General features: G+C 36.0%; 1 protein-coding gene across 6 annotated transcripts in view; it reads left to right on the plus strand.

Moving 5' to 3' along the window:
- Positions 1-27,326, plus strand: part of GRIA4 (glutamate ionotropic receptor AMPA type subunit 4) — a 433,158-nt gene extending 405,832 nt beyond the window's left edge. For 2 of the 6 annotated variants that reach the window (XM_059707932.1, XM_059707930.1), the window contains 3 exons: positions 15,572-15,686; positions 17,988-18,122; positions 24,863-27,326. In XM_059707932.1, coding sequence (XP_059563915.1) covers positions 15,572-15,686; positions 17,988-18,122; positions 24,863-25,027 — 415 coding nt within the window. In that variant the 3' untranslated portion in view covers positions 25,028-27,326. Of the gene's footprint in view, positions 1-9,419; positions 9,535-15,571; positions 15,687-17,987; positions 18,236-24,862 lie in introns of all 6 variants that reach the window. The other 4 variants (XM_059707931.1, XM_059707936.1, XM_059707934.1 and 1 more) reach the window with 4 other exon arrangements.
- Positions 27,327-27,619: the final 293 nt, after the last annotated feature.

Here is a 27,619-nt window from a genome sequence, read left to right on the forward strand (position 1 = left end):
CATATATGAAAAAATATTGCTACCAGAAATGTCTGAGATTTTACTGCCTATGTTTTCATCTATATTTTTAAGGTTTTGAGTCTTACATTTAAGTCTTTGATTTATTTTAAGTTTATTCTTCTATACACTATAAGAAGGTGGTCTAGTTTCATTTTTTGCATGTATCTCTTCAATTTTCCCAACACCATTTATTGAATAGGCTATCTTTACCCCCTTATTAATTGACTATAAAGGTGTGAGTTTATTTCTCTGCCCTCTATTCTATTCCATTGATCTATACGTCTGTTTTTATGCCAGTATCATGCAATTTTGATTACTATGGCCTCATAGTATAGTTGGATATTAGATAGAATGATTCTTCCTTCTCAAGATTCAGAGTCTGTTGTGGCCCCATATATATTTTTGGAATATTTGTTCTAGTTCTGTGAAATACGCCTTTGGTATCTTGATAGGAATTGTGTTCAATCTGTAGATTGCTCTGGGTAGTATGGACATTTAAATGATGTTAATTCTTCCTTTACATGAACACAGTACATGCTTCCACTTATTTGTACCATCTTCAGTTTCTTTCTTTAGTGTCTTATAATTTTCTGAGTATAGGTCCTTTACATCCTCGGTTAAGTTTATTCCTGGGTTTTGGGGGCGTTTTTTTGAAGTACTTGTAAGTGGGATTGTTTTTCTTAGTTTCCCTTTCTGGTAGTTCATTATTGGTGTATAAAATGCAACTAATTTCTGGATATTTATTTTGTATCCTGTACATTATTGAATTCATTTATTAGTTCTAGTAGTTTTTTGGTGGAATTTTTAAGGTTCTCTATGTACGGTATCATGTCATCTGCAAATAATGACTGTTTAACTTCTTTCTTTCTAATTTGAATGACTTTTATCTCTTCATTTTGTCTAAATGCTGTGGTTAGGAGTTCCAGTACGATGTTTTATAAGAGTGGTGAAAGCAATATTCCCATCTTGTTCCCAAGTGTAAGGGAAACACTTATAAATTTAACCATTGAGTATGATGTTGGCTGTGGATTTGTCATACATGGCCTTTATTATGTTGAGATATGTTCCATCTACCCCCACTTTGTCAAGTGTTTCATTATAAATAGATGCTATATTTTACCCAATGCTTTTTCTTTTTCTGCATCTACTGATATGATCATATGGTCTTTAGCCTTCATTTTGTTTATGTAGCATATCACGTTTATTGTTTTGTGGGTATTGTACCAAACTTGCATCCCCATAATAAATCCCACTTGGTCGTATTGTATGATCTTTTTAATGTATTGCTGGATCCAGTTTTCTAATGTTTTATTAAGGATTTTAGCATCAATGTTCATCAGAGATATTAGCCTATAATTTTCTTTCTTTATAGTATCTTTATGTGATTTTGGAATTAGGATAATATTAGCCTTGTAAAATTAGCTTGGGAGTCTCCCCTCTAGAATTTTTTGGAATAGTTTGAGAAGGATGGATGTTAGTTCTTCTTTGAATGTTTGGTAAAATTCACCTGTGAAACCATCCAGTCCAGGACTTTTGTTTATTGGAAAGTTTTTTTAAATATTATTTTGTATCACTGCTTCAATTTCATTAGTTGTAATCTGTCTATTCAGACTCTCTGATTCTTCCTGATTGAGCTTTGGCAGATTGTATGTTTCTGAGAATTTATCTAGTTCATAGATAAATTGTTGACATATAGTTGTTCGTAGTATTTTCTTATAATCCCTTGTGTTTCTTTGGTGTCAGTTGTTACTTCTCTTTCATTTCTTATTTTATTCATTTGGGTCCTCTTTATTTTTTTTATGAGTCTGGTTAAGGGTTTGTCAATCTTGTTTATCTTTTCAAAGAACCAGTTCTTGGTTTCATTGAACATTTATAGGTTTTTTTTGCATTTTTTAAGACCCTATTTTGTTTATTTCTGGCATTGTTTGTTGTTCTTTTACATGGTTGTGTGTTTTTTTTTTAAGTGTAAAGTTAGATTGCTTATTTTTTTTTCTTGTTTCTTGAAATATGTGTATATTGCTATGAATTTCTCTCTTAAGACTGCTTTCTCTGCATCCCATAGATTTGGGGTTGTTGTGTTCTCATGTTCATTTATTTCAAGGCATCTTTTGATTTCTTTCTTGATCTAATTCCTAACCCGTTCATTGTTTAGTAACACGTTAGTTAGCTTCCATGTCTTTGGTGTGTTTTTCAGTTTTGTTTCTTGTGATATGTTTCTAGTTTCATACCACTATGGTCAAAGAGAATGTTTGATATGATTTCAATCTTCTTAAATTTATTAAGACTTGCTTTGTGTCCTAACATATGGTCTAGCCTAGAAAATGTCCCATGTGCACTTGAAAATAATATATATTCTCCTGCTTTGGGGTGAAATGCTTTGAAGATATCAATTAAATCTATCTGTTCTAGTTTGTCATTTAAGGCCATTGTTTCCTTGTTGATTTTCTGTCTGGAAGATCTATCCATTGATATCAATGTAGAAATACTTTTATTTTTCTTACTTTTAAAAGATATACCTGAAAGTAGTCATTAATTGATTTTAAAATAACTGTTATTAGAATCTAGAACAGCTATTTATTTATGTCCATGATTACCATACCAAAGTCTGTGAATCTCCTGACATTGTATGCTAGTCTGTGTGTTTTTTTAAGTTTGTACATTTTTTTCTGAGACAATGACCATCGGTTTTATTGACTTCTAAAATATTTCCATTACTCAAAGGAGGATAGAACATTCTACTCTGTGACCCAAAATTGACAAAATCATGAAACTAAACTGCATAAAATATTTGTTAAATGAAAAGACACACTCTACCCTAAAAATATAATTAAATTTTTCATTTGTCAAAATCTCTAGCTGGGCTCAAACTAAAGTATTGGCAGATATCCTTGCAAAAATCACAAGGTTCTTTCAAAGAATCACATTTTTCAGACCTCGTTCTCAAATAGAAATTAGTCTTGCAAATTCTAAAGAACACACAATTTAGAGCCAATGCTTGGAATCTAACCCAGTATCTAGTTAATTTGTTCAGTTCTCATTGATTCACCTGGTGTATGAAACACAAAAGTCTCAATACACTAACTTAATTGTCTATATGTCTTATCAAAGAGGTTTTCAAACTATCATTATACATCATGTTGGATCTCAATTGTCTTTCAACATTAAAAAAAAAAGTTTCCTCCTAATTTTGATACTAAATTATTGATCAGTAGTGCCATTTAAGCAAATCTTGCCAATGCATAAGCAAACTAGAGTGAAAACTTAGTATTTTTTCTAGAAACTTTTGCATAGCAATTTAGTTCTAATTCTGCTTTTGGAAATTAGTGCACAAATCCAATGAAACTAAGAGTCTTGTGCTTGTTCACTGGAAGGAATGATTTGGGAAGAAAAATAATAAGACAGCTACAAGGTAAATGGAAAACTTAGTGAAGCATTGATAATGCTGAGAACTGGTTACTCTCCCAGGCCTGATAGAGGGTGAACTCTAATACCTTTCCTTAGCAGACATATTTGGTTCTTAACTCCTTATTATTCAATAGCCTATTGATTTGTATTTAATTTTTATATTTTCTTGATTGATATAACAGTTCTTTTTCTCAGTGAGTTATTTACTTTATACAAAGTTCTTCAGTTTGTTGTAAATAATCAGTTTTTCTGCTAATTTCCTCCATCCACCTTTCTTTGGGGGAGACATCATTAATTAAGCCACAGAGGTCAAATCCCATGTGATTTTTCTCCTCCCTACCTATATCATCGTGTTATATGTTACAGACTTTTATGTGACAATACTGACAACACAACCTCATTTAAATAACAAAATGAATAGTCTGTGCAGTTTTTTATTATTTATTTTTTATGAAATTACTATTTTCTTATTAGAATAGTCCTGAAAAAGTTTCTGTATAGATTTCACTGCTGCGTAACAAAGTTTAAATCAAATGAGTTTTCCAATCAGGAATTTTAGTTTGACTTCAGAAATAGGGTACAGTAAATATGTAGAAGATCTTTAAAAATCAAATTTAAAAAGATTCATTGAAATACATGCCAGGCATGGAATCTCTTTTTCTAAAAGCAGATATATATACTTTTTTTTTAATGGCTCACTTAGCAGGACTCAAGTCTATTGCCAATCACAATCATTTAATTCAGCTTTGGGGGGGGCGGGGACTCATCTTCTCTATGTAGCCATGTGTGAAACAGCAAGTCTTCTCTCCAGGCCACTGAGAGTTCTATTAACCTCCTGCAGATCCTATCTGATTGGGCAGGCCTCCTAATTGGTGCATTACTCACACTCCTCTGCCTGACTTGTTCCCCTCGATTAAGGTAGAACTTTGGTAGAAACCAAATTCAACACATGTCCTCCAGCCTGTGACTAGAAACAGAAAACAAGTGGAGCAAAGCAAACCATATAATCAGGAACAATGAATGTTTTTCTGAGATTCTTAAGAATAATTCCTAAATTCTACCTCTTCCTCAGTTTTTTGACCCAAAATAAAATATATATTTTGGTTTGCATAAAAACAATTGTATTAGTCATGATATTATAAAATAATTGAGAGGGGTTTTATTTTTTAGTGATTATTATAGTATCACTTCTCATTGTAAAAAAAATGTTGAGTGGGTGGAGAAACTTAAAGACCAAAATGCAATCTAAATTAATTATAATTTCTCCATAGCTATAGTTTTCCATTAATACATATAATATTTTATTCACATATTAAAATCACAATGAATATACAAATTTCTTTCTTTTTCACTTATTATACTATAAGCATTTTTTTCTTGTTTTTAAAAGCTTTTAATAGTTGTATAACATTCGGTCATAAGGCTCATTGGTGCTCATCAATACTACCACCTGGGGAGCTCTGTAAAAAATGTCGAAACACTGCTCCCAATTCAGAAGAATTTGATTGGGTGTGGTTAGGCCTGAGTATCTGTATTTGTAATAAGTGGTTCTAATACTCATTTCAAGATTGAGGACCACTATTATGCACCAAAATCTAATTAGTTCCCACTATTATGCACCAAAATCTAATTAGTTCTCTCCTTCTGTTGGGCATGTCAATTGTTTGCAATGTTTTGCCATGTAAACGTACAATGCCTATGTTACTTTATCAACATCACTGACTAATTTTTTAGGAATAATTCCTCAAAGGGGAATTATTATCAATGATTATCAAGGATAAGAACTGTTTTTAACCTTTTATTGTATAAGGTCATATTATTTCTTTCCAATTTTAATTGGAAGACACCCATCTTATTAAATTATTGATTATATTGAACATTATATTTACTTTTATCTTTTCCAACATAAATGACAAAAAAATGAATTTTCATTGTTTTAATTTACATTAATTTAATTCCAAGTAAGGTTGTATTATTTTTATATGATTTGTATTTCTTCTTGTGTGAATTATCTACCAATGTCCTTTGCTGATTTTAAAGGATTTTCTTTTTTTTTACACAATTTCTTGTTATTCACACAATTTTTAAGCATTTAAAAATATATTAAGATACATTGGGGACTATGAAAAAAACAGCATCATTCAGGAAAATATTCTGGATATTTTAGTACCTGATATTTAAATGTTATAGAGAGTTTAGTATGAAAAGAACACTCCAATTAGGACAGCACAGGCCTAAAACTGAGGGGACTTTCTCATGTTTATTTAACTAATGGATTCTTTCTTATAAGTATAAAAAAGCACTAGCAAAATTAAACAGTAGTTTAAACAGCTAAACTGGATTAGATCCATACATTATTGACATCCTTACCAGCAATGAAATGTTAAATTTGTTTTAACCAGACTCAATGCAATATTGCAAATTATTCTACAAACTATACGTGCCTTACATATTCTGTGTGCTGACACTGACTAAATCTAGGGCTTTTCTATCAGTCCTTTACAATAATATATTTACAAATCCTGGAAATCATAAAAATACTTTACCAAACTTAAACTTTTAAAATGCTTTCTATCTACTTCTGTAGACATTTTTTATCAAGTGTAAACTTTAAAACCTCACCAACATAAAAATTGCACTCTAATAAATATGGTCTAGAAGTAAATATAATGATTAAGGCCTAAAGTAAGCATAAAAGCATAATCACATCTATAGACTTTAGTGTTAAGTTACTCTGAAAAGGTAGAGAGTAAGAGGTAAATATTTCAGCCTGACTTAAGCATGCCTATAATAAGAATATCTTACTTTGCACTAATTAATTTACGCAAAATCAATAAGTGGAAAAAGTTAGGTCTGTTAGGTCCCATCCCAAAACTTTCATCATATGTGATATTTCAATCAGATTTTTGATAACAAAAATGGTTTCCAATGAGGTATGGATTTTAATGATCCCAAACTCAATTGAAGAAAATTTTAGGACTAAAAATCCTTCAAAGTTTTCCAGAGGCCTGGAATTTGTCCAGGTGAGCATTTTCTTTCCACCCCTGAATCAAGTTCTCCATCACCTCAGAACTATGGGGAAAGTTAAATAGGGTTGTTGTTTTTAACCTAGAATTCTCCTAAGGCATAAAAGACAAAGGCAAGTAAGTGACCTGGGTCTTTCTTCAATCTATAAAAGTCATTGTCAGTACACCTGGCCTCTTAAATGTGGCTTAAACATCCCGCAATAATGTGGTCACTTGTTTTTTCCTCTCTTCAAATATTAATTGAAAACAATATGTTTCAATTGATTTTACCCTGGAAACACTGCATTTAATAGAACAAAAGGAATAATCAATGTAAGAAAAAACCCATAATATTTTTCTCTTATCTCTTATCAGCTTAGCAGATCACTATTACAGCTTCTCTGATGCTTAATGAGGAGAACTTCTTCCCTTCTTTTCAATATGTTTCTGAAAACTGTGTATGAAATGCATGAAAGGGATTCCAACCGAATGAGAACATGTGCTGCAGGGATCTACCTTCTATGTCCCTCATTTACCTGACCCCTTATAGCTGCCTTAATCTTGCTTAGAACTACTCCTTCAGAGTTCCTGTTCCTTTTTGCTTGGGTAAAGAACACTTTTTAAAATGTATTCTAGCAAACTGAATGAAATAACTTTATATATATTGTAAAGTCATTTGCTGATTCTTATCATTAATAACATGTCAAAGCAATGCATTCCATAAAATAGAACACATGTTCAAATGATGCTTACATATGTGGTTTATGCTACAGTTAATAGCAATTTTAAGAGGTTGTTAGACCTAAACTGTATAAAGAAAATTGTAGAAAACAGGCAGTTTTAACAAGCAAGGAAATCTTGAAACCCTGAAGACTATCTCTAAATATTAATTACAAAATGCCTTCTATGCACCACTAAAGAAAAATTAATTTTACATATGATAGGATAAAGTGGACTTTACTGAGGGACCACATGTTTCTGGAAGGAAAACATGTGAATGAATTGTGAACTGGGCAGTGAGTTATTTATTGGTCAAGTATATTATATTAAACAACTATAGATACATATACACACATATGTGGATAGCAGTGTGAAACTAAACTGTTTTTACATGGCCTATTAGATGACATAAAGAAATACAATTTTTAGAATAATTTTGTAGGAAGCTTATTCCAAACAATTTTCTCAATGTAAAGTTCTTTTTCCTTATCCATTCCTTTATTTTGTTTTGTTTTGTTTTCTATTGTGCTGTGAAACTGTCTTTGGATATGGCTAATAACCCTGTTAAATAACCCTCTCATGAAATGGCTTTAGTTTTTCAAACACATAAAATAATTGGGATGTTACTTTATTTTTTTAAAATCTAATATGAATATTTAAGGCTAAAAAAGGTGGATCATAAAAACAATTTTCTCCAAAAAAAAATAGCAGTTAGGTTCAAATCATTGAAAGACAAATTTAGTTTCTTGTGTACACAAAATAAAACAACTTATTTGCAGCATTTTAAAAACAAAACAGATGTATCTATCATCATTGAATGTTCAGCCTACATTTCAGTCTGGTCCTTCTGGTGATTAAACTAAAAACCTGATATTGTTTACTTTAAGAAGTATATTAACTATTTTACACCACTAATGTGGCACTTACTTGGGAATGTGAGAAAGCTAATTATTTAATTAACACTTAGTAAATGGCAGTCTAACCCTTAAAAACAGCTAACACTCTCAAGGTGTGGTTTCCTCTCCAGGTGGATCAGACCATCATAACATGAACATCATGAAAAGTGAGCATCAACTACCTGAAATATTACAAACACATTTTAAGAGAACAAACACTTTAATAGGCCAATTCATAGTGAAACAAGCAACACTTTCGATTTGTCAACTGAATGATCAGTTTCAAGTGCTACTCATTAATATGGGGTTGTTTGGTTTTATTTTATTAATTCATTTGGCATTAAGTGACCACCAAACTCAGTATTTATCAAATAGCATAGCACAGACTATACCCATATTCTCTCAGTATCTAAGCCATTCTTCTAGATTTAACAGAAATTACATTCAGGGCTGGGAAAACCTCTTGAAAGAGAGAGCATATTTAAAAACTGTAACTTGAAAGCAAGCAAGGAACCAAATGCATGGGAAGAAAGAGCCTATGAAACATTTTCATAAATCCTTTTAGAGAATAATTAGGATATGCTACCTCTATTCCCCCGTAGAGATTAGCATGGAGAAAATCTAATGTAGAGTGGTGTGTTTTTTCCATGTCCACATCATATGCAGCATGACCTTTAGAGTTTAGTAACTTAATTTAAACAGTCAAATTGGCTTTGAACTTCTAAATAGCATCCAATGCCTTTAAGAATCAATACAAGATTTTTTTTAAAAAAAAGAATCAATACAAGATTCAAATATAACAGCTTTTTCACTAAAAGCTGCTATTACCTTTCTCTTGACTTCCAGCCCCAAAACAACCAAACATGGAAATCCTAGATTCTGAGGCCAGCTAAATCAAGCAAACAAACCACAAATCAAACTCTGTTGTCAGGAAATCAGTAGACAAAAATTAGTGGCTATTTGTTGTTTTGTTTACTCCATTATGCTCTTCCTTCTGGGAATGAATTTTCATTTCAGTCTCTTTTAGATCGTTGACATTCTCAGCAAAGGAATTCAAGACACAATTCTTTCTCAATTACTAGTAAATTCAAGTTATTACCGTTTTGAAAAACAATTCATGTAACTGGTTGATGATGATGATGATGATGATGTCGGTTATTTGACAATAAATGAACTGTGAAAGTGAACAGCACTAAATACCACATGTTTAATACAGTTTGGAGGTAGTTAACAATCGCCTTTGGTTTGAACTGATGGAAGGGGCTGCGGAATGGCAAAATGAGAGGTTTATTTAGCGTCTGGGAGAAGCTTATTAAAAGAGCTTAAGTCCTCATTCCTTCTAACATCTTAACAGCTGTGCAGTTTCTTACAAAATATGTTTTATCGTTTCAAGAAATGCTGTTAACCTCGCAGTTTTAAAACTGAATGAACAAGGCCTCTTGGACAAATTGAAAAACAAATGGTGGTACGACAAAGGAGAATGTGGCAGCGGGGGAGGTGACTCCAAGGTTAGCCTCGATGTCACCAAAAGCGGGTAAACAGTATGTAAAGTAATAGGTGCATCTGCTGGGAGACTCGCAGTGTGGGCCTGCTAATGCCATCAGCATTGCTAGTCAAGCCCCTTCACAACTGAAGTATGCAATTACTGTCAAAGCAAAAATATTTGCAAACGTTACCAATGTGGGAACACACTAACCAACCGAACTAAAATAGTCACTGGGAATCTCTGGCTCTGAAGCAGTTGGGATCGAATATTATAGTTCTATACACCGTGGTTTGGGGGGGGGGGGGGGGCAGGAGGGAATGCTGGTTTTTGGAAGAACGATTTGGCGAAGAGAAGAGAGGGTATATCTTTCTTGTTCACCAGAAGTTCTATGCAATGTTTTTAAGTAACAGCAGTAACTCCACCTAGATCTATGTACTTACCAGGAAATCATTTCTCTGTCTAAACCCCACAGGCTTCCAATTAAATAATAAGTTAAATGATAAATCAGAGATAGTCATGTGAACCAGAAATGTTTGGCTTCCCATAAATGGATCAAACTACAAAATGAGCAGACTCCACACACAAGACCAGTTCAGCTTATTTTCCCTGCCTCCATGGCATATGTCCAGCTTCATAAAATAATGTTTATTAAATTTCTAAACAGTGTCTAAAGAAAAAATAGGTGTACAATTAACAGAATATACTACCTAGTGTCCCAGAACCCTTCTGCATTATGTATAGACTTAAAGAAAATGGTCCAGAGATGGGACTCTTCTGACTGAATTTCCTTTTCTTACATTCCTACACTTGGTGTATAAGAATAGTGGAAATTTAGAAGTATACAGTCTTGCCTGCCTTTTAAAATCTAGAGAATTATCCAAAATAAGAAGTCCTGCTTCTCTTCAGGTTCCTGATTGGACTCTAAATCCTCTCACTCAGCCACCCAACCCACAAAAAGACGCTGTTTTTAGTGAGTATCTGTCAGATGGCTGATAACTTCACCCTCTTTCAAACTTGCCCCTCACTCCCAATCTGAAGAGCCCTTCGAATCCAGCTCACTTGTACAACCCCCTTCTGCGGGTTACCATATGAATATTCTGGCCACAGAGGGAAGCATGAAAGAGAGAGAAACAACAGAATTGCGTGGACCCAATCCTGGTCATCCATCTCCTATCCCAAGATAGAACCTGAGTTCCTGGAGAACAGAGCAGAGAACTGCCAGAGAGAGGGCTTAGGGCTTCCTTTGGGATGGATCCCCTTCAGGTCACCTCCATCTGAGGCACCAGCCATGTTTTCTTAAGGAGCATTCATTCTTTTTACATTTTGGAGCCCTAACTTGCCTAGAATGTTCTGACAGTTTCCATACAATATACATGTACATATATATGTATGGTGTCCCAAAAAATGTATACGTACTTTGCAGATTTTATTACTTTTTGAAAATGAAATGTATTTTAATAAACACTGCCTTTATAATTAATCAAGGTGTGTGTACATTTTTGGGGACACAGAGAGAGAGCGAGAATTACTCCAGTTTACACTAATAATCTACTATTCCTTCTTGCCAATTAGAAATGTATGAAAGTATGCTCTCATAGTTCCAAAGAAAATAAAAACAATCATATTCTATTCCATTAGAGAAATTTTATTTGCAAAATTTACTTTTTATCACAAATAGAAAAGAAGTGTAACACTGCTTATCAGATAAAATTTTCCCAAAAAAAGAATGAAGTCCTATTTTAGTGTACATTAAACTCTTTCCAGAAGAAAAATAAATAAGCAAGCAGAAGCAGAAATTTACACATAATAAAAAAAATCTATGTAACAAAACCATTTTAATTTATTTAAACAAGGTTGGACGACTCAGTTGAATTTTAATCTGTTTGCATCCAACACATTGTTTGGTACATAATGGACACAAAGTAAATATTTGTTGTACAAAGAAATAAATCTGAATCTAACCTTGTAATTTTCAAAAATCAAACTGCTTGTTCTCATAGGTATTCAGTACATTATTTCCAATAAATATGAACTACAAATTGGTATTCTAAAACATTATTTCAAATCTTAACAAGTAATTTTCTAAATTGTTATGAAAAATTAACCTAAAATGTTCCCCCAAAATGAAATTGCACTATGTTCTATTTTCCCCCAGGAATTTTGTTTTCATACTAAAAAACATTCCTGGTAGGTTGTATATTGACATAATATCTATCATCAAGAGAATAGGTGATTGCAATCTAATGTTAATAATGCCCAACTCTGAATTTGTAACAAAAGGTGATATTTATGTGTCTGCTTGACCTCGCTTAGTTCAAAGTAAATTACCAAGAGCAGTTCTTGCTTTTTCATTTTTGTTTTGTACCTTCATCAGGTGACTGATTTTCTTTTTAGACTTACCTTGCGCCTCCCATTTAGCCTGATCTTCCTCAAAAGTGGTAAAATGAGGAGCAAAAGTGCTGACTTGGAGACTGAAGGTAGATCCGGAGCCTTTGCTGAGTGTGAATCCAAACAGAGGAGCCAACGGAAAACTGTAGGGAAAACTCACACTCAGGGATCTCAGCTCAAGCACGCGGAAATCGGTGTTACCTTCCCAATACCGAACCTTGGCAGGCGAAAACTAAGGGGGAGCCATGGGAAGCTGTCCCCCACACAAATACGTTCCCTGGAAGAGACAATTGAGGATTGCAATCAGGGAGAATATGTCCAGCCTTCTATTCAGCAGAAAATTATGAAACCTCTGATTTAACTGGGTCATGGAACCAGGATCTGTGGGGAGAAAGAGAATTACCCACTATTTTTTCCTTCAAGGAACTTACGGTTTAATATAACCAACAACTGAACTATTAGTCACTGTGGCCACTTCCAGTCACATCCCTTGGCTGCAAAATAATTAGCATCACCGTTTTGCTGCTCGACATTCCCAGAGCATGAAGTTCTGAGCAGGCATACACATCTTGGGAATAAACTAACAGGGGACCAATTTAAGAATATCATTGCAATCTCTAAAACTCATTTTCCCCTTTGATTAATCTGGTGTGGTTTAGCCTGAGCACAAACCGTATGCAGAAATTTATGCCAATTCTTAGTGGTTATTTAATCCTGGTTCTAGATGGAAATTTTGGGAAATGCCTGTAATCATCCACTAAAACTATTGATTTTTTTCTGTTTTATACTTTCCTTTCCTTCTATGTATACCAAAATAGGCACACTCATGATGAGGATGTTCATTTAAAAATCATTTTGTAAACAACAAATATTGTGTCCTTCAGGAATTAAATTGGATCACATAATACCCAGTTTTTAATTTAGCCCTTTGAAAAATACAGCTCATTCCTGACTTCAAGATAGTTTATACTTATAAATGGCCTACTTCCCTTCACCACAGCCATGGAAACCAATGCAAGCAAGAATAAAGGGATTATTATGGAAAATATGAATTCATAAGTAGGCGGGAAAAGGTTGTGGTAAAAAAAAAAAAAAAAAAAAAAAAAACACTAAGAGAAGCTAACCCTTGGAGAAGGGATATCCCAGTTATGAATTACTTGCTAAGTGCCTTACATTCCACCAGTTGACCGTTAAGTTTGATTAATAGTAAGTATCTTATATTCACAATCCCAATCTTACCTCTCAAACCATACCACTGGAGTGAATAGCAGAAGGGAGAAAGAGGCAAGGGAAAAATGAAGGGGGTAGGAAAAATTAAGACTTTAAGACAGGAGAGAGATGGCCTAAGGCAGTCTTTATCTAATCCTCAATTTTGCCTTCAACCTTCCCTTTTAGAAGAAATTTAGAAACTGTTCATTTTCTTTCTCTTTTCAGCATTGTCCTCCTCCTCCCGTTGTACCCTATTTAAGAAGTGTAAGATGGGGTAATATAATGTACCTACACAGGTTTCAAAAGGCTTTGGCAAGCTGGCCTGGGAATCTCAAGCCTCTCATAGTGTCAATTAAAGGGAAAAGCTTGTTTCAATTCAAAATAATTTGAATGTAGCCACGTTATAGAGCACTTACTCTCAGTGGATATCCTGGTAAATACTGTTTTACACAGATGAATGAAACGTGGCTTTTGTTTTCAAGGAGTTCACAATTCACCAACCAACCTGACATGTAGTTTTGTAATAGTCGCTTCATCAAGAGAAGTGAGGGGAAAGTGTGGAGGGGAGTGGGAGATTGTATAGATAGCCCTTGGGTTGGGGCTAAATTAACAAGCAACCCAGGTAACCTAACCCTCACCCCACCTCATCCCTCCTCACCCCAAATTCAGCTTTTAGTAGAAAGTGTTAAATCATGCTTATGTTAGGTTTTAATCCAAAAAACAATATTCTAGGAAGGTGGCAAATGCATATTACTTCTTAAATGGAACAATGAACCTTGTAAGATCTTATAACATTCATACAAAAATTAAATTGTATTCAGAAATCAGATAAACAAAACGAAAGACATATTTTAGAAACATTTTTTGAGAACCAACAGGACAAAACAAATGGGTTTTAGTTTAACTGTTAACCAGAATCCTCAACTAACCAGAAACCCCATTTTCTGAGTCTCCCATTGTTAATGCTTTTAATTGCACAGCTAAGAAGTCAGACTATTACAAATCCGATTCCTCCACTTCCTAGTTGTGTGAATAGATGAGTTAATTCTCTGTGCCTTTGTTCCTCACTTGTAAAATGCAGATGATAATAATAATTAAGTATGGAAAGTGCTTTTAACAATGCCTGGTACATAGTAAGTACTCCACAAATGTTTAGCTATCATTATCATTATAAGTAAATTACCTAGTTTTGTAGATAGGCTTATGGAATTCATCTACTGATAACCAGAGAAATACAGGCTGTGTTTCTCTGAATGCACTCAACATTTCCTTGGAGAGAGGCACTAGAAGATACGGCCAGACAAAATGGTTGTGGCAGCCTTAGAAATGTCAAGAAGAACACAAGTCTCTCTCTGAATGTTTATAAAATGAAAACACACACACACACACACACACACACACACCAAAAAAACAAAAAACAAAAAAGACCAATAACAAAAGATGCTAGGAGTTACTGCTTCCCATCCATCTTCTTACCCTTTATTTTGTATACACAGAGGTTAACATGGGAATGAAAACAGAAAGAATTCTTAGCTTCCTTGGAACATTAGTGATGACTGACAACTGACCCTTTCCTCCTTGAGACTCCCTTTAAAACATTTAGTATTGAAGGACTCCGAGATAGTAGAAAAGAAAAGTGGGATTTTACAGTACAGGAAGTTTGTTTATTGAGCAAAATCTTGTTTACCCCTAACCGATCAGGGATTTATTGGTAAGAATTAGTAAAGTACCCTGTAGTCACTTCCCTTTGTACTTAAAGTAAATTAATGGGGCAGACACAACATGGACGAAAATTGCTTCTGGTGGTACTATGTGAGATAAATACTAAAGTTCAGAAGGAAAACATCAGCATGGGCTAATACTTCGCAATAATGATTCACATGTCTGTGTTTATAAGAACCTGCATGAGGTGGCCCTAGTAACAATTGAATCACCCACCTCTTTCAGTTCGGTCCTGGATGAGAGGGATGGAGGACTCCGTGTAATGATGGACACTGTAGACATCCTTCTACAGCATAAAATAAAATCCCTCTAGCTGATCACATGCAGGTGAGAGATGAAACCAGGCCTATCTAGCTTCTATTTAAGTCTGCCTATCACCTGCAGCCACTTCCATTAATTCTGGAAAGAGACAAAAAGGAACTCTGAATTTTGAATGACTCCCATATCCGTGCGGGGAAATTAGAAATGCTCAAGAAACCCAACCCAGGCCAATAGTTTTGGATTCACAGTAATTGCATACATTTTATTTAAAAATCCTCCCTAGCAGTATGTGCCTGTTACCTAAAGCGATGGAGCAGGCCCCAGTTTTATGTCTGATTCTAAACCTGGGCCTACGGTACAAGACATAGCGCCTACTGTGGCCTCTGCTCTGTCACTTTGCCATGCGATTCTAATGTAGTTTTACTTGAATAACATAAAATAACATATATAATGTTATTTATGTTATTTTCCACGTGAAGAACTCCTGTAAACCTTGCCGTTTTGAAACTCAGTGAGGCAGGCGTCTTAGACAAGCTGAAAAACAAATGGTGGTACGATAAAGGTGAATGTGGACCCAAGGACTCTGGAAGCAAGGTCAGTCGCTGCAGTTCGGGGCCTCCTCTTGTGTTCACAAAGCAGTAAACGGGAGCAATTGTCAAAAAATAAAAAAGCATATGGACACAGTAAAAACTAAACGTTTCTCTCTACACTGCCTAAATTCGAAGTTAATGTCAAATTTCAGCCACAGGGACAGTCTTTCTAGAAAATTGCAACCTGCTCCCCAATACTAAGGCTTTTAAGTAAATTTAAATTAACTACAAAAATACATAAGATATTAAAAACTCCTTAGATTATTCTCAACTTACGTACCACTAATAAAAGTAATGTTTTTGAGGTTAAGTTTTTTTTATTGTCTTGGAGGCAAAGACCATGAAATATATTATTTCAAGAAGAGATGTGTCCCCCCCCCCCAAAAAAAAGGGGGACATTGATCAGTAGTCATTCAGGAAAAGATTTTAAATATTATATCTTATTCAGAAGTTCAGTCTTTTGTGACTATATTGCCAACCATTCCACTTTAGTTTGAAGAGGCCCTTTTATATTTTTGTGCTGACAGATCAACAGAGTGAATCTTTCAATTCTATTCCATCAAAATGGTTTAAATAAATCAATGCTTATGGATGATAGCTTCAAGTTCTAAGATCTTTTGTTCATAAGTTCCTTTTAAAATATTGCAGATTCCTATAATCCTGATTCTGTTGAAAATAGAACCATTTGTATTTTAATTCCAAAGGGGGGAAAATGTAACAACGTACCAGTGAATCTAATAGAATCTAATAGAATGTAGTAACAGTGCCTGAAAGCCACAGTTGAGGATTCTTAGAATCTTCTTTTATTATTTTCCTATATCTCCTTTTAGAAAGAAAAAAAATAGATGATAGATAGATGATAGATAGATAGATAGATAGATAGATAGATAGATAGATAGATAGATAGATGATAGATAGAAGAGAGATAGATGATAGAGAATCCTAAGTCTAAACAAGTGACCAGCTTAGAAAGGAGAGCCTCAATTAATTTAACAAAGACAAAGTAATGTCAATTGATCCCTTTCTAGGGCTTATCCCTCGGTTTTAATCACTTTTGTCTGCCTTTAAACCAGAGTGGAATGAGATAAACTTGGCCAATAATGTAATAGCTATCTCAAATCCTATGGCAAGCATAAAGGCTTGAGTGATTTTTTTAAAATGAAGTTACCCTAAACTTTTGGTTCAATCAGTTGATATCATGGCTAAGTAGACAGTGTACATAGTACATCTTCAGAATTAAACCATCTCCTTAATAAAATGATTTAAGAGTCTAAATCACATTTTGCACAAAACATACTGCCGAGAAGATGATGGCCAGAGGGCGTCCTTCAGATAGTCTACCCAAAATACGTTTCAATTAATGTTATGTATGATGTGCATATTTACAATTTATAAAAAAGTTCTGAATTCTTGTTATAATTTTAATATCTTTCAAGCATATGCTTGACTATATCTGAATTTTTTATATATACTAAGGCTCTGGAGAATAATATGTCTAAAATAGTAATTGATGAAGCATTTTTAAGTGGAAATGGAATCATTTTTAAATCAATAAAAAATAGTTATATCAGTTTGTCCATACGTAATTTATTTCTCAATTGACCATAGTAATTTGTGTATTTTTAAAAAGTTATCTTTTCAAAAAGTCACCTGTGATATGTATACATGCATATAATTATTCGTAAATAGGCAGAATGTAAAAGTTATACTTTCCATAAGATTTCCCACAGATGTGACTGAAAAAAAAACAAATAATATGTACCCTAGCACATTATCTGTATATACTTTGTAAAGTAATGATGAACAAATTGTGAAACTGATAGCTTCTAAAAAGCTTAGTTCCTTAATTAGGAAATGTGAAGTAGGATTTATTCAAGAGCTATCTCAAACATTAAAAGTATGTTTTAATGGCAGGAAAACCAAAACCCCTTTTCATGTAATTGTATTTTAAACATGTCATTCTCAAACTTAATAATAAGCCCACTTCTGCCACCCTTTGCAAATATATAAATGCTTATTATGATTAAGTATAGTGGTTTTCATTGCATAGTTAATAATGATAAAATGTTTAAGATTTTATGGAATGTAATTATATCCAATTTATTGGTAATCATCATAATTTCACTTCTGAGAGCTATAAGCTTTATTTTTAAATTTGTAAACCTACATCAATGATTTTTACATGTAAATAATGTCGGGTTAAATTAAGCATTTATGCTAATTAGCTGTTTGGATTTCATGTGTTCTTTTACCTTCCAGATGTGACATTTCCACACTTAACTGAAGTGTGTTTATCCTCCCACAGGACAAGACGAGTGCCTTGAGCCTGAGCAACGTAGCAGGCGTCTTCTACATTCTGGTCGGCGGACTGGGCTTGGCAATGCTGGTGGCTTTGATAGAGTTCTGTTACAAGTCCAGAGCAGAAGCGAAGAGAATGAAGGTGGCAAAGAGTGCACAGACTTTTAACCCAACTTCCTCGCAGAATACCCAGAATTTAGCAACCTATAGAGAAGGTTACAACGTATATGGAACCGAAAGTATTAAAATTTAGGGGTAGGACTTAGGGCCTACTACAGTGAGTGGGTGATGCATCTGTAAATGCAGTGTTGTGACTGTCTGTCCTGTGGTGGTATTGCTTGCTTCTCATTAGAGCTTTATATTTTCTAAAACTTCAGTGCAAAGTGGTTTGGTTTTCTTTGGCTGCAGATGTACTGTTCGAATCTTTATGTTGCCAATAGATATCTGCATTGAGGGGGTCTGAAAGACAAAAACAAACCAGCAGAATTGCTCTGTGAAATGATCCAAACAGTATATTCTACCCAAAATTTGAGAGAAATTGGAAATTAGATCTGGGGTTTCTTTGTACATAGACTAGGCTAATCTTCTCTGGAACAAGTTTTAAAATAAATGTCAACAAAATAAGCATAAAACCTAATTCAAATGACCAAAGCTTCGACAGCTGCCGAATAAGGTTTTCTGAGAAAAAATATATGTAACAGCTCCAAGGCAGAGAGTCAACGCTCAACAAATTTTAGCTCCTATTCTAGTTTGTTTTACACTAGCCATATTGTGTATTTTTAAAGAGTAAAACCTAGCTGTTTGCTCATCTGACAGTAGTCCTTGAGCCAGACCTTGAGGCAGGAGTCATCAGGATATTGAGCACAATTCACATTTATTACATGAAATTCAGCTTTTATGTTCACAATATCACTAAGGTGAGCAGCCATTTTAGGCAATTTAGCAGTTTCTCCATTAAAGATATCAGTAATATATGTGTTTCTTAGGAGGAACACAGTAAAAGATAAGAATTGCCATGAGTTATTATGGATTTTTTATTTCAATTGCTTTTAAGTAAGCCAGCTCAGCCCCACTTACTCATAGGCTCTCATCATGCCACAATAAAAAAAATTGTAGGTATTCAATGAAATACAGGAAATGGAGGTCATTTTTAAAGAATCTAAATGTCCACTATGTTTTTCCTCTAATGGTTGCAAGTGGTTTTAAAATAAGATCTAAAAGCCCTTGTTATTGCTCTTCCTAAAATCAGGTCTCTAAAACTCATTTTCTAAAATTATATATAATAGCCAACTGAATAGGCTGCTCATTCTGATTAAAATGATAAATGAGCCTTTAAACCCAGAAGAGACATCCCATGCTTGATGTCAAAAACCTAATATAATTTTTATAGTAAGATGTATCTGAGCCCTACCAGGTTTAGCTCAGTGAATAGAGCATTGGCCCACAGACTAAAGGGTCCTGGGTTCCATTCCAGTCAAGGGCACACACCTTGGTTGCAGACTGGATCCCTGGCCCTGGTCAGAGCACATGCAGGAGGCAACCAATCAATGTCTCTCACATTCATGTTTCTCTCTCTCTCTCTGGCTCTCCCCCTCCCTTCCACTCTCTCTAAAAAATCAATGGAAAAATATCCTCAGGTGAGGATAACAAAACAAAACAAAAAAGATGTACATCTGAGATTATGCCAGGTAAATGTGCTTGACTTTAAGATTTATTTATTCATATGAAAGCTATTGAAATACTTGTATCTCAATATCTAATTGCTTTTATCTACAATCTGGAAATCAATGACTAGATATAACTACACATGGGTAAGCCCAATTTTGTGGAAAAGAATTAAGAACAAAACCCTCAGTTCACTAAGATCAGAATGTTTTCAGCACGTTTTCTAATAGCAAAACAGCAAGCTAGAATGATATCAAAAGTCTGGGCCCTTATTATTCTTTCATCTTAATATTTGCAGAATTGAGAAGAAATTTTCTCAAACTGAGAGAAAGAATACCTGAAAGTTTTCAGAGCCAATTATTTAGACTTCATTCTGAGATGAATTTTATAACCAGTTTATTAAAACTGAGTTTTCTTTGGCACGGCAAAAGCATTCCAACCATCAGCAAGGTCCAAAGGCAGAGAAGCAAGCAAAGAAAAAAGGATATTAGAAAATTCTAGAGCCATAGCTGGTTTGGCTCTGTGGATAGAGCATTGGCCTGTGGACTGTAGGGTTCCAGGTTCAATTTCAGTCAAGGGCATGTATCTCGGTTGCAGCCTCGGATCCCATCCCCGGTTGGGGTGCATGTGGCAGGCAACCAATAGATGTGTCTCTCTCACATGGATGTTTCTCTCTCTTTGTCTCTCACCCTCCTTTACACTCTCTAAATATAAATGGGAAAATATCCTCGGGTGAGGATTAACAAAAAAAGCAAATCGAAAATTCTAGAAAGAAATACTCATGGGTGCCAATTAATTACAAAGTTCTGGGAAGGTGTTAGAAAGAGATATAAATTCCCAGGTTATGTACATACAATTTACATGTAATAATGTTTTTAGGTCAGAACCTGGCATTGCAGTTCATCACATGAATAGCCTTTAGAGCTGGGGTTGAACTTTTAAGACAATAAATGTCATATAAAAATAAAGCATTCATATCCATATGACTTTTCAAAAGACTTAATAGAACTCAGGGTAAATGAAATGATCTGCACTTATAGAGAAGCCTTAATTTAAAAGTAAGTTGTTTTTGTTACACTCCCATATTAAATGGCTTTTTCCTTTCAAAAACTCTATTGGCCATAATTATGCAAATATTTGATAATTTAGATAATATTGTCCCAGGATCTCAAAAACACAACCTAAAACCTTCAATATATGGTAGGGTTCAACTTTATTTTTTTATTTTTATTTTTTAATTAAATCTTTATTGTTCAGATTATTACATTTGTTCCTTTTTTTTTCCCCCCCCCATAACTCCCCTCCTCCCAGTTCCCGCCCCACCCTCCGCCCTCACTCCCCACCCACTGTCCTCATCCATAGGTGCACGATTTTTGTCCAGTCTCTTCCCACATTTTCCACACCCCTTTCCCCCTCAAGAATAGTCAGTCCATTCCCTTTCTATGTCCCTGATTCTATTATAATCAACAGTTCATTCTGTTCATCAGATTATTTATTCACTTGATTCTTAGATTCACTTGTTGATAGATGCATATTTGTTGTTCATAATTTGTATCTTTACCTTTTTCTTCCTCTTCCTCTTCTTAAAGGATACCTTTCAGCATTTCATATAATCCTGGTTTGGTGGTGATGAACTCCTTTAGCTTTTCCTTATCTGTGAAGCTCTTTATCTGACCTTCAATTCTGAATGATAGCTTTGCTGGATAAAGTAATCTTGGTTGTAGGTTCTTGTTATTCATCACTTTGAATATTTCTTGCCACTCCCTTCTGGCCTGCAAAGTTTCTGTTGAGAAATCAGCTGACAGTCGTATGGATATTCCCTTGTAGATAACTGAGTTTCTTTCTCTTGCTGTTTTTAAGATTCTCTCTTTATCTTTTGCTCTTGGCATTTTAATGATGATGTGTCTTGGTGTGGTCCTCTTTGGATTCCTTTTGTTTGGGGTTCTCCGCGCTTCTTGGACCTGTAAGTCCATTTCTTTCACCAGGTGGGGGAAGTTTTCTGTCATTATTTCTTCAAATAGGTTTTCAATATCTTGCTCTCTCTCATCTTCTGGCACCCCTATAATTCTGATGTTGGTACGCTTGAAGCTGTCCCAGAGGCTCCTTACACTATCTTCGTATTTTTGGATTCTTTTTTCATTTTGCTTTTCCGGTTGGATGTTTTTTGCTTCCTCGCATTTCAAATCATTGGCTTGATTCTTGCGCGCCTCTGGTCTGCTGTCGGGCGTCTGCATAATATTCGTTATTTCAGTCCGTGTGTGCTTAATTTCTAGTTGGTTCCCCAATATAAGATCGAGGGTCTTATTAGTTTTCGTGTAGATCTCATTAAGTTTATCGGCAGCTTCTAAACAGTTCTTGAGAGACCTTAAAAGTGTGGTTCTGAACTCTATTTCTTCCATTGACAATTTTGTCCTGTTTCTTTGTCTCCGCATTTTGTTATGCTTCCTTGGTGCACCCCCTAGTGGTCTTTGTTCGCAGTCTTATAGATAAATCTTGATTGTTGCAGCTAATTCCAGGGAGGGTTTGACCTCCAGGCCAAGTGGCTATGAGAATCAGCTGTGTCAGCAGTGAGAGAACTTCTGTCCTCTAGGGAGGTGCTAATCTAGCCTTTGCCTGAGGCTATCTGGCAAATGCCTCTGTGCAGGGCTTGGGCGGGGCGGGTCGCACAGGATCAACAGGGTGGGCCAGAGAGAGCAGTTATGGCGGCTCTCAGTCCTGTCCCCAGGGGCTCTGCCTCTCTGAGTCCCAGCACCCGCTGCAAAGCTGGGAGAGAAAGCTGCACTCGCTCTGACCGAAGCCAGACAGTCCCGCTTCTCCCGTTTGAGTCTGGGTCCCTAAAGACTTGCCCGGATCTGGAGCTCAGAGTCTGCGACTCCCTCCCGATTGAAAACGCCAACCGCGCCCTCCGCCGCCAGCCCGCTCCGCGCACTCCGCACCTCAGAATTTGACTTCAGCACTGCACCTCCTCTGAGTGTCCGTATGCGTTTCTCTTTCCTCCTAGTTGTAGGACTTCCACTCAGCCAGCGTTCCTGTGGTTCTGGGTGATGTCCCTTCCGTGTTTTAGTTTCACTTTTGAAGTAGTTGTTCAAAGCAGCAAATTCCGGCGTTAACCTATGCCGCCATCTTGGTTCTCCTGTAATCTGGTAGGGTTCAACTTTAAAAGTGACCATCCCTCCAGGAGAATACTTACAATTAAGGTCATAACCATTAGTCACAACAAACCAACCAGGAGCAGAACATATGGAAATTTTTAAGGAAATTTTTCAGTTTGAGCAGCCTCAGTAGGTTCACACCAAGATGAATGGAAATGACCTTTTATGGAAGAATTGAAAAATATAAATATAGGATGCTGAGAACTAAGAATGCTGAGATGTAAAGAGAAGTTAAGGAGTTGGCAACGATTAAGGAGTTGACAACGAATACACTTGGTTGAATCAATCTATAGAGAAGGAGAGAGTGCTCACAACTATGTGGAATCTTTCCTGCTTTGGATGTTTTCCAAAGGCAAATGAGAAGGGAAAAGAAACAAAAACAGATTTTATGGCAAAAGCCTTCTGCAAAAATTCCTTCAAAAAAACACACTGCTCAGTGGTTGAGCATTGACCTATGAACCAGGAGTTTACGGTTTGATCGCCTGTCAGGGCGCATGCCCCGGGTGCGGGCTTGATTCCCAGTATGGGGTGTGCAGGAGGCAGCGATCAATGATTCTATCTTATCGTCAATGTTTTACCTCTCTCTCACTCTCCCTTCCTCTCTGAAATAAAAAATATATACATATTTTTTTAAATCACACCGCATTTATTGTAGATTAGTATTTCTTTTTCAAAAAAATTAAAATAAAACAAAACTAAACTGCTAATTTTTAAAAAATAATTATCTACTTTACTAAATATTAAATGTTGAAAGGGAATCTAAAGAAGCAAAATCAGACTTTGGTCTTGGTTTGTTTTAATTTAATGATGATTAGGGTTTCTGTAGAGATTGTATGCTGACCTCTGATTATTAAAATAAGTATTAATTTTTTAGTTGTTCACCAAAGCAGAACTATGATAATGATCTGATTTTTATAATAAATGTGTCATTACCTAGCAATTTGACTTCAACTTTCTAACATTACAGGGGCCTGATCTCCAAACCTTTTCATCATAACAGTTTTACTCCAGTTACTAATTTCATTATTTAGTCAATAATTATTCAAATATTTAAATTTCATGGCAGAATAAATTCATGATGGAATTGCCTAACAAATAAGGTTAACTTAGATTGATAATATGGAATTGAGATACAATATATGTTATGAGAAAGTTATGATCTCAACCATAACAAATTTAGGGAATATCTTGTTTAGCTTACTTTCCTCTTGAGCTAACATTCTAGAGCTAAAATTCAGCTCTAGAAAGAATTTAAAGGCAATGAATGAACAGTAAGTAGATTTACATAATCCCACCTGTATCTCCACTGTGTAAGGTTACTACCTGCTACCTAAAGTGACAGAGAACAAGAACTTAAAGAGGATTCCAGAGACCTGACCCCATAACCTCCGTCTGGGAAGCTCCCCAATGATGACCATCATGATGGACTGAAAGATGCCCTGTGCGGCGTGACCCCTTTGAGCACTTACAGCTTCTTAATGAGCCTTAGCTTCCATGTGAGGCAGAGAAGGAACTTTATGTCACTAACTGTGCTGCTCTGGGTCATGTCTGTAACTGGTGTGAACGAAATGCAAGTGTCTGTGGCTAGGTCTGTGTTCTGAACACAGGAAGACCTGTCATGAACACTCTATGTATATAGTCTGTTTAGACGATCCATCACCATTTTAAGAGTACAATCCTTGCAAAGGACTTTACAAATCCCTGTAAAGACAAAAAGACTCAAAGAATGGCGTAAAATCTTAAGGGAGCTTTGAAGAAGGACTAGGGTGGAAGGTGCAGCAGGTGAAAAGACGTGTCCTCCCCAGATTTTGTACACAAAACCTCCTTTGGTGGTTTTTGAATGAGATCTGGAACAGGTAGGACCACAAACTCCAAGCGGCTTCATTCCTCCCCACCGCTGACCTTCTCTTTGTCCTGATAACCCGGGTTCACATGACCAAAAGAATACGGGGAAAATGCAGATGTCTACCATTGATATCTCGGTGTGTGTTGTGTCCTAACTTGGTGAAGAAGCAGACGTAGTGTAACACGCCACCTTCTCTCTGTTTCCTTTCCATGCCGCCAGCTGACCTTTTCTGAAGCCATAAGAAACAAGGCCCGATTGTCCATCACGGGGAGCGTGGGGGAAAACGGCCGCGTCCTGACGCCCGACTGCCCGAAGGCCGTCCACGCTGGAACTGCAATTAGACAGAGTTCGGGATTGGCTGTCATTGCATCGGACCTACCATAAAAACCAAAAAAATAATTGAGTGCCTTAATTAAACTGTGTTGGTGACCGACGGGAACGCAGCCCGGGGAACTGGCCCGCGCGGTCCTGGCTGACCCGACCCTTCGGCTGAGAGCGCCGGGCGTCGGCGGCAGCAGCAGCAGCGACGTGTGCATGAGCTCAGCTCCGGAACCCAAACTCCGATTTTCTATCAGGAAAACTCACCCCTTAGGTTTTCCCGGGACGTGGGTGGGGGGAGCTGGGACGGGCGTATTAACAGCAACCAACTTCACTCCAGTGGACGTAACAACTAATCAGACTTGCGAGTTAGCGCATCAGCTCTGCGGCTCTTGCTCACAAGGGCCTTGGCCTTGGCAGCAAGGGATGAGCTAGCTGTAGAAGTCAACCAACACGCTAACTGTCGCCCGAGCACCCATCTAATCAACCGAAGACTGTCCAGCTGAGAAAACACATCACTAAACTGTGATTTAAAAAAAACATCATATACACACACATGTAAATCCTGTGAGAAAAAAAAATTAAAGGAAGTATTTACATTTACTTTGGAGAAAAATACTGAACCATGCTTGCTTTTTAAAATGATGTAAATTCAGTAGAGGACAATACGATTCTTTTTTCTAACCATCTTAGGGAACAGTACATTGCAATAATTGATATAAATGCCATCACTGTAATAAACTCTAGAGACTTTTTTTTTTAAATAAAAGTTGTTGGTCATCTTGTTTGCTGTAACCTTCACTTCGTCACATGGATCGGTACCCACAGATTGCATTTGTCTCAATACCCGGAACAAAAGGAAGACGACGTTAACATAAAATCATCAGTCTGCAATGTAGAACCAAGAGACTAGGGGTCACTCATGGTATCAATATTGTTTATACTCTTGTTCTGTGTACAAAATTGTGGTTTTTGTACCCACTAAAAAGAATAAAACAACAGACATTCTTACAATATCAACAAGGTTTTTTTCTCTTATCATTATACAAGTTATTTGAGAAATTTTTAAGACTGTAAAGTGTGGGCCATATTGGAAACTATAGCTAGCCCTTCTAATTTTTGCTTACTAAGCTAGCTTCCTTTACAGGTGGTTGCCTCGTCAGCAGGTTAATGTCCAAGATGGAGTGTTTGAATTGGGAAATGAATCACTGTCAAAATAGCAACAAACCCTGTAATTGTGTGTTGAAATTTTACTTGACTGTATTTTGCTGCATAAAATAATGTCTCTTTGGGCTTCTCCCCCATTCTCATTATTCCATTTAAATCATTTGAAGGCACTGATAATAGTTTGTGGTAGACTACAAATGAAGACTCAGCCCTTGTTTTCAACTGAAAATTGTGAAGAAAATTATATCCATGTTTATTTACAAATTCACCTTATGTTGTGAATGGATTAACATGGATCCAAAGAAGGTTTGAATCTTTTGAAATAATAAATACATATTATAATACAGATAAACATCACAATACTTAGAGATCACAATACTTGACCGAAAGCACAAGTTAGGATTATTTTGGAAGTCTGGCTTTGGGGGATAAGTTGAGTTTTCATAGGTGGAGAAGGTGCTAAAAGCCTTAGGGATGAACAGTGCCCCAAAGCTGTGCATGGCAATGGCTTAAGGACTGGAGAATGGACTGGAGAGAATACAGGGGTGATATCCTGGAAAAAACGTTGGAAAACATAAAGGATTGATTATCTTGCCTCAGCGCTCAAGATTCCTATCCCCCTTTCAATCTCTGTGCTGCAGTAAGAGCAATTGGTAAAAGTTCAAATTTGTTAACAACACACACACACACACACACACACACACACACACACAGTTCCCTCAGGAAAAATTCCAAGCTCTTGAGCAGAGCAAATGAGACCCTTTATGACCTGGTCCTTATGTATCTTTTCATGACTTCTCTCATCCCTACCCAACCTCTCCTTGCTGCAAATGAACCTCAAAAGCAGCACATGGGACACTGTATTTACTACTTCTTCATCTATAACTCTTTCCTATCTCCTCTCTTCCTGACTAACTTGTACTCACCCTTCAGTACTCGAATTTTACCTGCCCTGGGAAGATTTCCATCCACCATCCCCTGCCTACGAGACTGAGTTAGGTGCCCTTTTAATGTTTTCTCCCCATCAATGCACTTACCATACTGCATTGTAATTGCCTGTGTACTTGTCTGTATAACTACTAGACTGTAAGCTCCTTGAGGGCAGGGACTGTGTCTATCTTGTTCACAGTTGTATCCCCAGCACCCAGCACAGTGCCTGGCATATTGTAGGTGCTTAATAAAATATTTGTTGAATGAATGAATTGAATTGAATCTGATTAAGTGGAAACAGAAAGATACTTTTCCTCATTAACAGTCCCTAGAGTGTGTATTAAGTATATGATGAGTCGAAATGAAGGCTGACAGCTGATTTCATGACCTTATCTACCTCCCTGGAAGGAGTAGTCATGAAGAAAGAAAAAGAGAGAGGGACAGACAGAGAGAGAGGAAGGAAGGAAGGAAGGAAGGAAGGAAGGAAGGAAGGAAGGAAGGAAGGAAGGAAGGAAATGCCGGGGTCCAACCCCAGCAGGTCCAGGGGTTCCCAAAGGCGTA

The sequence above is a fragment of the Myotis daubentonii genome, chromosome 9, assembly GCF_963259705.1.
Source record: "Myotis daubentonii chromosome 9, mMyoDau2.1, whole genome shotgun sequence".
NCBI lineage: Eukaryota > Metazoa > Chordata > Mammalia > Chiroptera > Vespertilionidae > Myotis > Myotis daubentonii.